At 36.5% G+C, this 12,027-nt stretch overlaps 1 protein-coding gene and 1 long non-coding RNA gene across 2 annotated transcripts; both read left to right on the forward strand.

Annotated features, from left to right (window-relative positions):
• Window positions 1-2,604: 2,604 nt before the first annotated feature.
• Window positions 2,605-4,607, forward strand: LOC106174725 (vitelline membrane outer layer protein 1-like). Its single transcript, XM_086998234.1, has 4 exons — window positions 2,605-2,695; window positions 2,969-3,151; window positions 3,537-3,651; window positions 3,986-4,607. The coding sequence occupies exons 2-4, from the start codon at window positions 2,980-2,982 to the stop codon at window positions 4,332-4,334; spliced, it is 636 nt and encodes a 211-aa protein (XP_086854360.1). The 5' UTR covers window positions 2,605-2,695; window positions 2,969-2,979; the 3' UTR covers window positions 4,335-4,607.
• Window positions 4,608-9,648: 5,041 nt separating this feature from the next.
• On the forward strand, window positions 9,649-10,892 carry LOC147759655 (uncharacterized). Its single transcript, XR_015331278.1, has 3 exons — window positions 9,649-9,741; window positions 10,170-10,352; window positions 10,778-10,892. It is a non-coding gene; the product is annotated as an uncharacterized LOC147759655 (long non-coding RNA).
• The last annotated feature ends 1,135 nt before the right edge of the window (window positions 10,893-12,027 follow it).

Here is a 12,027-nt window from a genome sequence, read left to right on the forward strand (position 1 = left end):
AAATAATCTAGAAATTAAAACTGCTCACCAATACACGAAATTTTGAGAGAGATGGAGAGAGAGAGAGAGAGAGAGAGCCTTGCAGAAAGTCACCACCCGGCCCCAGGCAAATAATACCATCATCTTCCTTGCAACACCTCCAAGCGATTAAACACTACAATCTTCAATCGAAAGCAGACACCTCAAAACACTGAGTTTATTTATTTATTTATTTATTTATTTATTTATTTATTTATTTATTTATTGTAAATTTCAAAACTTGTAAACATTTTCACCAATCGGAACATTGCTTGGGCTACATAAAAACCATTGGGAACGCGTTTTATACATCATAGATTGGTCAATTAATCCCCAGTGCGAAAATCAAGCCTTCAGCATCAAAAGATTTGCGTGATCCAAATTAAATTACAGACTTCTGAGTAACGGCCAAATAATATGCCAATAGCATTGCGTCAAATCTATTTATTTAGCATTCTTGGCACAACTACTGCGTTTAATATGTGTGTTTCCGCCTAAAAGTCAAAAAGACAGGCGCACTAAACGTATTCTTACTCTGGAAATTGACAGATTATGATAATATATGTTATTTAGGAGTAGTTGAAAATTAATTACATTTTCTCACAAAACGCATCCCCACGAGTGTAACAGTAATTATCTCTTTCAAATAGTTATATACAACAACAAAATGTCATGCATTTAAGTGAGGTTGACATATTCATTTTTTAATTATTATTATTATTATTATTATTATTATTATTATTATTAATTTATTTATTTGTTTTTTTTTTTTTTTTTTTTTTTTTTTTTTTTTTTTTTTTTGCGATCGTTGTATTGGTAGTTCCTTACCTTATCTAGATAGAAACAAGAAGCCATGTTGCATGAACATTTAAAATAAACAAGAATTTATCATCAGTTATTTTCACTGTCGTACAACAATTTTATTTTTAAACTTGGTGTTAATTATCATTACCTCATTATTGTATTATGAATGTCTGTATGTCTGGTGTACTATTATATGGACACCGGGTTTACATGAAAAACCCCTAAATGTTTACAACCATATGACGACACGGAAAACATTACATTTATTCATTGCGTATAAATGTATGCTTAATTACGATACAAACCACGGTTGCAAAGTAATGTAATTCTGTAAAATAACACATAATGTATGTTCCCCGCACGCTGATTTTTGGAAGACGAGCCAGCTAAGCTTGAATAATAATAATAATAATAATAATAATAATAATAATAATAATGAAATAAGGAATGAAAATTCAATGTTGGCTGTATAAATCACAAATTCTAAGCGTACTTTGACTGCAGAGACCTATTTCACAAGGAAATAAATAAATACATAATGACAGAATTGGTGTTAACCTCAGTTGATATCCTTGCACACATTTCGACAACTTTATTTGTATATCCCTGTTTTGTTTTTCGCAAAAAAAATCGACTACAGGTGAACAACAAACAACTAATTTTAAAACATGAGTTATTGTAAGATAAACGTGTTATCCGTTTAGCGATGAGAAAAAGTGTTATATATTTATACCGAGGTTTATAAATGCCTCTGCAGTTTAGCACCTTGTCGCTGTGGGGATCTATCGGTATAGTGATTAATTGGAACGGGGTTCTGTCTCATTGCTGATTTATTCCAATGCCTCCCTCTCCCCCATTTTCGTATACAGTATATTCCTGTCGAAGGCGAAGTCTTTCATGTCGATTCTCTTCAAGAAGGCCTTTATGTTCACAATTTGAGATATAACATTTAAACTGCTTTCATCGTGTTTTCTATTCTTTCTCCCCTAATACCCAAAATGGAATTCGGATAAAAAACATCTACAAGTACACGTATAATTGAATTTAAATTAAAAGATCAAACAAACCACAAGCACTAATTTCAAGATAAATATTTAAGATGAATGCCACATTAACATTTGTTGAGAAAACGTGTACAGGGGGTAAAATAAATACATTGCACCATCTGTGTGGATAGCGTTCTATGTGACATGGGGGATCCGTTTAATAGGTTTCCTTGTTTATTGCTCAGGTAATCAGCGATGAGTGTCCATCTATGTGCACAAAAAATGGTTTCAGCGAAAATCTAACGCCCTTCTAGACAGTCCACTTCGAAATTTTTGTGGGTGAATTGGTCTCAATTAAATACCAATTGAATTTCGTTCTCTGAACGCAGATGAAGTTCCCGAAGAAGCGAAGAATCAAAACGACGCAGAGGTCATGTTACACCGTAGTGATAGCGACATGTTTTCAATTGACCATATGCATGGTAGTGGACACTTCAGCTTTGGAGACAAACGATAATGTTGGTTTTGACCAGATTTTAGATGACAAACGAAGCCGTTGTTCAACTTTAAGCAAAATGGTGCGATACTTCTGTCACCCCTCTGTAACTGAATTTTGAATTTTAAATGAGAATTAGTTTTGTTTTTATGTAGCAAATGTAAAATCAGGCAAAACCCTGGATATGATGCAAATAGTGCTCAAAATAACCTCAACAAGGAAATACTTAGCATAATTACGTTTAAAGTTAATTTGTTATTCAGAATTATTTCAATAGATAATCAATTAAGACTGGTAAACACCCTCTCCCAAAATTCTATAAAATCATGGTGAGTGTATGTATTAGAACATTTGCTGTACCTCCAGTTCCCCGTGCAGAAAGACCAAACAGGTAAGAGAAGAAATCACTAGTGTTCATATGGATAGTCCTTCACCGTGTGGGATCTTCTAGACACCAGATCTATTCTATTGCAACAGATTAGATTGTCCCCATCGAGAATAACCTTCTTTATTATTATTATTATTATTATTATTATTATTATTGATGACACGTGGATACATTGTATCTCACTTAATTTTAAGACGCTTAAACTTTTTTAAAGTGGAGGGGCGACTTTGCCTAAGGTCTTTTCGCATCAAGGGCTATATTTACATGTCGTTCCAGCTTCATTTACCATGACAAACGTTCCGAGAACCTTTGTCCTGCTTACCATGGTATTGACGTGCACGGCTTACGAGATGTACGCCGTCAATGGAGGTCCTTGGGGAAGTTGGACCAAATCACAAAGATGCCCTGGGCTGAAAGTGAAAGGATTTCAATTGAGGGTGGAGGCCTCCGTAGGGCGAGGTGAGGGACAAATGTATGAATAATTTATTTATATAGATTTAATTGTGTATAATATAATCGAAGGAATATGCCGATTTCTTTAATTTTTTATGACCATAGAAAGAGAATATTTCGGTTTTTAAAGTTAAAGACAAAGTGCGTTAGACTTTTAGATAGCAAACAGAATTTCCTGGATACTTTCCAACAAATACCAACGTGTTCCCTAACCAAAACCGTTAAGAAAATAAAGACCCATAAGGCCGTTGAGTTGTATACTAAACTATTGGACGTAACTCCAAAACTTCATTCTGTAGTGTGACTTCCAGTGGAGAGCCTAGTTTAATACACATGTTCTAGTATGAAAATTCCCTATGACAATGTACATTATTTTAGTTTCATATTCTAGGTGATGATACAGCTCTTAATGCGATTTCTCTTCTCTGCGAGCATCATGCAGCCATAATGCCACACTCTGGAATCTGGGGATCGTGGGGGATGGCAAAGTATTGTCCCATCGGAAGGTAAGTGTAGTCGGCTGATTTGTGTTAACGGTAGTCATACTCACCTACAGTGCCTACCTACCTACATGAACCTACCTACCTACGTACCTACCTACAGGCATACATACGTACATACATTCATACATACATATGTACATACATACATACATACCTGGACAAGCATACTGGCTTGCTGAGAGGCGAGCGGTACAGCAAAAATAAGCAAGTGAAGGACTAAAAGTATATGATAAGATCTGGGATTTCTGACACACATACTTACTGCAATACCATACCAGGTCCTTCACTCTGATAACCATTGCCAGTGTTAATTCTAGCTTATTCCCTTTCTTTGCAGTCACGTTGTTGGGTTCCGCCTGAAGGTGGAAGGAAACCAGGGCCGCGGTGATGACACGGCCGCGAATGATCTCGAGTTGAAATGTAGTAACGGTAAAGTCATCAGCTCCAGTAATGGGGGGTCTTGGGGGTCGTGGGGGATGTGGAGACAGTGTGACAGGGGCCACTTCATCTGTGGTCTTAGGGTCAAGTTTGAGGCAAGTGTAGGAAGAGGCGACGACACTGCACTGAACAGCGTGGCCTTCGAATGCTGTTACAACAACGTGCCCTTGGTGTCTAGAACTACGTATCAACATCCCCGTTCTTCTCTAGGCACAGTGGGTGGAATTTCATTTTTACGTAGACCATGAAAAGAGTCCTTAAAAGACTTATATTGGGACTGTTACTCGAACGTTTAACTTCCCGAAAGAAACGTTCGTTTCTTTTCAAAGCATTACCCGTAGCCCGTATCTTATAGGACCGTCTTGCAGATCTTATCGCAAAATCTCGAATTTCGATGTTCTTCTGCCACCAGAGGGTTACAGACTATTTAAAATTACCCGAATAAATTAATACTATTTTTAAGGTGCATATACTGCATTGGATCCGTATTAGATATGTCCACTGCTTAGTATGTAACAGAACAAAGGACAAACGGCTCATACAGGTACATAAGACGTAGATGTCAGCAGTAATAAAATTATATTTCCTCCTGTTCAAACTACGTGTTTGTATTGTTATATACTGAATGAGTTGATGTCTCCAAAATCGCAAGTATATGTATATTTATAGGATGCATATTTCTGGATTGCTCACGAATGCTTTTAGGGCTCATTCCCAAGGAAACTTTAAAATTTCTGTTGAGGGCATATCCCACTGCGGTGATGTCGCAAGCATGAGCTACTTTAGTTCTACGGCGGCTGAGGAATGCCAAATAGTCTGGTTTAACATACGGCTGGTATGTTTATAAACTACGTGAAAAATGCCAGGTCTGAATGCATTTAAAATGTATTTTAAGGTGATTAAGTGGCTAAAATGAACCATTGAAATTATCTTAGTGCTGCTTTCGATACCCCCCCCCAACTATTGGTCTCATTATAAACGATAAATGCCGGCCAGGTCAACAATCGCAGCCCCCAATGTATGGAGTCGCTACCCTCTACCAGGGTGGCAGATTATATAGGGAAAATGGGAAAAAGAGATAGTGAAATGAACATCTATTTATCTAAAGACATATCTGTGAATATCCTGTGAAAAGTCAATCTGTGGTCCTGGTAAAGAGTATGGAGTCGCCATCATTGCGTCGAATCTATTTATCTGGCATTCTTGGCACAACAAGTGCAATTCATATTACATGTATTTACGTGTTGTACTCTCTGCCTGTATAATACATGTATAGTCGCCTTGTATGGAACATAAGTGATCTAGAAATTAAAATAAAAACGGTTGATCAATACATGTATTCTTGAGAGAGAGAGAGAGAGAGAGAGAGAGAAAGAGAGAGAGAGAGACCATGCAGAAAGTCGTTTTTGTAAGGATATCACCACCCCGCTCCAGGCAAACAAAAACAGCTTCATTTGCACGATGGATGAAGCCGCCATATTCCCTGCAACACCTCCAAGCGATTATAAACACTACAATCATCAATCGAAATTAAAAACGCGTCAAAACACTGAGCACTGTGTACCTTTAAATGATGGTACACAGTGCTCAGTATACGCACTTTGCTAGGGCCATATAAATACTACTCGGAACGCGTTTTATATATAATAGTTTGGTCAATCAATTCCCTCACTGCAAATTTCAAGCCTTCAGCATCAAAATTTTTGCTTGATCCAAATAAAATTGCCAAAGTACGTTACAGACTTCTGAGTAACGGCCAAGTAGTATGCCAATATCACTGCATCAAATCTATATATCTGGCATTCTTGGCACAACTACTGCGTTTGATATGTGAATTTCCGCCTAAATGTCAAACAGACAGGCGCACTAAATGTATTCTTACTCCGGAACTTGACAAATTATGATAATATATGCAATTTAGGAGTAGTTGGAAATTAATTACATTTTCTCACAAAACGTCTTCCTTACGAATGTAAGAGTAAATGTCTCTTTCAAATAGTTATACATAATGTTATAGTGAGGAATAATGACAACAGTCCGGAGCTTTCGAACGTTTATTCACCGACTCTGTCTTCATACAACTTCACAAATATTTATACTCAATTTCTCCGTACTGATCACGCATTTACTGGTTTTCTTTTCCATTGTCTTTGCGTGATTACAAAATATTTTCCATTCGCATGTTGCAAGTCACCATGCAACATTGCCTTATTAGGTAATCCCTAAGAGACTTGTTTTCAATTAAAGATATCTAAAATATTATTTGAATTACTCATGCTTGGACTTAATCCGAAACTTAGTTATCATGTGATAAACAGATGATCAAAATTAAAATATGTTATGAAATTAACCAATCACATGAACAGTTATTGACTTTGACGTTTTTCCATCTTTTTCTGACCTTAAAAACATATTCTTCACTTGTTGACTCTTGATGAAACTTAACTCACACTTAATAACTCTCTATCCTTTTACTCTTTTGATTCCGCTTTAATATTATCTGTAATTAGTGAAAACGTAAGTCGTTCGCTTTACAACAACAAACACAACAAAATATTATACACTTAATATTTTTAAATTTTATGCGACCGTTGTATTGGTAGTTCCTTACCTTATCTATGGAAACAAGAAGCCATGCTACATGTACATTCAATATAAACAAGAATTTATCATCAGTTATTTTCACTGTCATACAGAGATTTTATTTTTTGACTTGGTGATAAACACCATTAACTTATTGCCATATTTTGTATATCTGTATGTCTGGTGTACTATTATATGGGCACAGGTATCACACGGAAACCCCCAAAAGTGGACAACCACAAGACGACACGGAAAAATGACATTTATTCTTTGTGTACAAGTGTATGCTTAATTACGATACAAAAATCTGTTGCAAAGTAATGTAATTCTGTGAAATAATACATAATTTATGTTCATTATTGAAATAATACATAATGTATGTTCATTCTGTGAAATAATATATTATGTATGTTCCCCGCATGCTGAGATTTGGAAGAGGAACCAGCTAAGCTTGAATAATAATAATACTAATAATAATAATAATAATAATAATGAAACAAAGAATGAAAAGTCAATGTTGGCTGTATGAATCACAAATTCTAAGCGTACTCTGACTGCAGAGACCGATTTCCCAAGGAAATAAATAAATACACAATGGACAAAATTGGTGTTTACTCAGTTGATATCTTTTGTCGATTCTTTTCAAGACGCCTTTTATATTCGCATTTTGAGATATAACATTAAAACTGTTTTCATCATGTTTTCTATATTCCCCCCCCCCCCAGATACCCAAAATGGAATTCAGATAAAAAACAACTACAAGTACACGATTTCTTATCTCGATTATTCAAATTGAATTTTTAAAAAATCTAACAAACCAATTATAAGATAACTATATAAGATGAGTGCCACATATACATTTGTTGAGAAAACGTGTACAGGGGGAAAAATAAATACATTGCACCATCTGTGTGGATAGCGTTCTATGTGACATGAGGGACCCGTTTGTAAAAAAAACGTTTCCTTGTTTATTGCTCATGTAATCAGTGATGAGTGCCCATCTATGTGCAGTAAAGATGGTTTCACCGAAATTGTAACGCCCTTCTAGACAGTCCACTTCAAATATTTTTTGTGGGTGAATTGGTCTCAATTAAATACCGATTGAATTTCGTTATGTCAGACCTAAAAGCTGATTCTTTGAACGCAGATGAAGTTCCCGAAGAAGCGAAGAATCAAAACGACGCAGAGGTCATGTTACACCGTAGTGATAGCGACATGTTTTCAATTGACCATGGTAGTGGACACTTCAGCTTTGAAGACAAACGATGATGTTGGTCATAACCAGATTTTAGATGACAAACTAATCCCAGCCGTTGTTCAACTTTAAGCAAAATGGTGCGATACTTCTGTCACCCCTCTGTAACTGAATTTTGAATTTTAAACCCCAGAGAGCCTGACAGCATCTGACCTAGAAAGTGCCCTTGGTCTTGAGCCCTCTACCCGGTTGCACTCAGTTTTACAGGTGGCCTCATTTAATCAATGATAATGTATTCACTTGTCTAGAAAACACCTGGTAAGAACTGTACATTTTTAGAAAGCCAAGAATGTAAGCTTTAAAGTCATATCAGTTTTATTTACATTTGTTAACTTAGGTAGAAATAGCAGGAGTTTAAATATGAGACTTGCTTTTCTCGAAGAGAAGTAAAAAACAAAACCTTAATTTCAGCATGCACATTCTTTTTCACTTTACCAAATAATTTGTTGAAATTTTCTCATCAACATCCGAAATATGTTTTAAACAATGTCAGAAAATTCCAGAAAGATATCTTATTTAGTTTTTGAGTTATAATAAATTTCCTGGGATGCGTGCTGTACCTAAAAACCTGCATCACGTCAGAGAGTTGCACAATATACAGGCAGGCTAGCTGACTAGATGACTTCCACCTAATTACTTTTATAATTACAAATAGATTGTAAATAAAGTGCCTTTTTCAATATTTTTTCATAGTTTTTTTTAATCAACTGAACCAGGTTAGTCATAAAATTTTGTTTTGCACTCAAATCATATACAAGAATACAAACATTGTCATGAGCAAATATTACACTTCCGTGAATAAAAATTGCATCATAAAAATACAAGGAAACGTGGCATTTGTACTAATACACAAGCAGGAAAAGACATGTTGATACAGCGCACTAGTAAACTTATTACATCTGTATTTATACACAAGCAGGAAAAGACATGTTGATGCAGTACAACGTAACATATGACATTTGTATTTATGCACAAGCAGGAAAAGACATGTTGATACAGCACACAAGGCAACATTTAGCCTGACTTGCCACGGAAACGGTTACAGTCATTTTATCAGCAATATAGCCCTTCCAATTACTATTGTTGTCTGCTTGGTTACTGCCGTTAGTATCATCAGCATTTTTCATAAATCAAGCCCCACGTCCGAATCTGTTCTCTGACAACTCATAATAGCCAAAGGTACATCATCTTTGAAGTTATTGGAGTATCAAAATCTATCAAGGACTCTTCCCCGAAGTCTGAATTTTCTAACAAATCTAGAACATTTCTCAACCCATAACTTCTGCTGACCTCTCGCCGCCATTTTGACTTCTTAGCGCCTCGACAATGGTTGAAATAAATCGCTTTTTCATTATCTAATTCTCGCTACACGTCTTTCAAAAAAACTAACATTAAGTTAGTCTTGTGATAGAAGCATGCATTGTTACAAACGACAGGGGACAGTACAAGTACAAGCATGTAAACACAGAAACCGCGTATATGCGGTTCCCGGCACTGAGGACTTTTTAAAATGAACCGCATATGTGCGGTTCCCGGCGCTATGGGGTTTAAATGAGAATTAATATTGTTATTTATGGAGCAAATGTAATATCACGAAAAAACCCTGGATATGATGCAAATAGTGCTAAAATAACCACAACAAGGAAATACTTAACATAATTACGTTTAGAGTTAATTTTTTTTATTCAGAATTATTTCAATAGATAATCAATTAAGACTGGTAAACACCCTCTCCCAAAATTCTATAAAATCATGGTGAGTGTATGTATTGGAACATTTACTGTACCTCCAGTTCCCCGTGCAGAAAGACCAAACAGGTAAGAGAAGTAATCATTAGTGTTCATATGGCTAGTCCTTCACCGTGTGGGATCTTCTAGACACCAGGGCCCCGTATCTCGAAGGCATCGCGTATATTGCGAATAGCTATATCAAATAGAGGCTACAATGTATTATATGGGACGAGTATGGGCGAGTTAGGGAAGCGAGACGCTTGCGCACGGTCGCAATGGGCGATGCTTTCGAGATACGGGGCCCAGACCTATTGCAAGAGATCAGATTGTCCCCAACGAGAATAACCTTTATTATTATTATTATTATTATTATTATTATTTTTGATGATGATGATGACACGTGGATACATTGTATCTCACTTAATTTTAAGACGCTTAAACATTTTTTTAAAGTGGAGGGGTTACTTTGCCTAAGGTCTTTTTGCATCAAGGGCTATATTTACATGTCGTTCCAGCTTCATTTACAATGACAAACGTTCCGAGAGCCTTTGTCCTGCTTACCATGGCCTTGACGTGCACGGCCTACGAGATGTACGCCCTCAACGGAGGCCCTTGGGGAAGTTGGACCAAATCACAAAGATGCCCTGGGCTGAAAGTGAAAGGATTTCAGTTGAGGGTGGAGGCCCCCGCAGGGGAAGGTGAGATATAAATGTATGAATAATTTATTAATATAGATTTAATTGTGTACAATATAATCGAAGGAATATGCCGATTTCTTTGAATCTTTTATGACCATAGAAAGAGAATAATTTTAAAGTTTTTAAAGTTAAAGTGCGCTAGTCCTTTATAAATTTTATAGCAAACAGAGTTTCCTGGATACTTTTACAATTTCCCAACAAATAACAAGGTATTTCCTAGCCAAAACCGTTAAGATAATAAAGACCCATGAAGCCGTTGAGTTGTATACTATACAATTGGACGTAACTTTCCAAAATTACGAACTTCCGTCTGCAGTGTGGCTTCCAGAGGGAGAGTCTCGTTTAAACACATGTACTATATAAACACATGTTCTAGTATGAAAATTCCCTATGACAATGAACATTATTTTAGTCTCATATTCTAGGTGATGATACAGCTCTTAATGCGATTGCTCTTCTCTGCGAGCATCATGCAGACATAATTCCACACTCTGGAATCTGGGGATCGTGGGGGCTGGCAACCTATTGTCCCATCGGAAGGTAATTGTAGTCTGCTGATTTTTGTTAACGGTAGTCATACTCACCAACAGTACCTACCTACCTACATGTACCTACTACCTACCTACATGTACCTACCTACATGTACCTACCTACCTACCTACATGTACCTACCTACCTACCTACATGTACCTACCTCCCTACCTACATACATGCATACAAATACATACCCTGTATTATACTCTCTCCCTGACAGATGGACAAGTGTCACGGGGTAACATAACATTTAAAATAATAATTTTGGAAAACCCCTCTTCGGTATACTGAGTACTTTCTGACCCTGTGCACTGTATTGTGCACCGGGTGATAGTCTTTGGATTTAACGTGTAAAGTCATGTTTTATCTTTGAAGCGTGACAATTTGTAAGGGAAATTTGGACATTGATACCTAAGCAAAAACAATGACCTGCCTCCTGCATCACATTATACATAATAAGGTAAAGGTATTAGCTGCATGTCGTAAATGATCTGTATAACCAATCTCATATAATCCAGCATTCAGGTTTGATGATTTCACGTATTGTCCATGGAATCAGCATTATTCAATAAGTAAAGTAATTCTGACCATATATGGTAAAATGCACACGGTACTGATGTATTTGCACACGGTACACTATTTATTATAATATAAATATATCTGAAATTTATTGAAAAGTTAGTCAACTTTCCGAAAAGCTGAAGTGCTAAAGCAGAGGATCAACAAGTAGTAAGAGCAGTGGCTTAAAGGGTTGAAGTTATCACATAGAAGTCCTGTAAACTGCACTCGGAAATAAAACAAAGTATATTCCACAAATTGACTCCTTTTATCAATAGTTACGAAGCTAATAACCTCCGTAACACAAGCAAACCGACTGGTCGAGAGGAGCGCGATACAGGCAAACATAAGCAAGTGAAAGACGAAAAGCACATGATAAGATATCGAAATTCTGACACACATACTTACGGCTTTACCATACCAGGTCCTTCGCTCTGATAACCATTTGTCAGTGTTTAATTCTAATAATTATATACTTATTCCATTTTTTGCAGTTTCGTTATTGGGTTCCGCCTGAAGGTTGAGCGCTCCCAGGGCAAAGGTGATGACACGGCCGCGAATGATCTACAGTTGAAATGTAGTA

This window comes from Lingula anatina, chromosome 10 (genome assembly GCF_051362555.1).
Source record: "Lingula anatina isolate TDL-2025a chromosome 10, LinAna3.0, whole genome shotgun sequence".
NCBI classification, from domain to species: Eukaryota; Metazoa; Brachiopoda; class Lingulata; order Lingulida; family Lingulidae; genus Lingula; species Lingula anatina.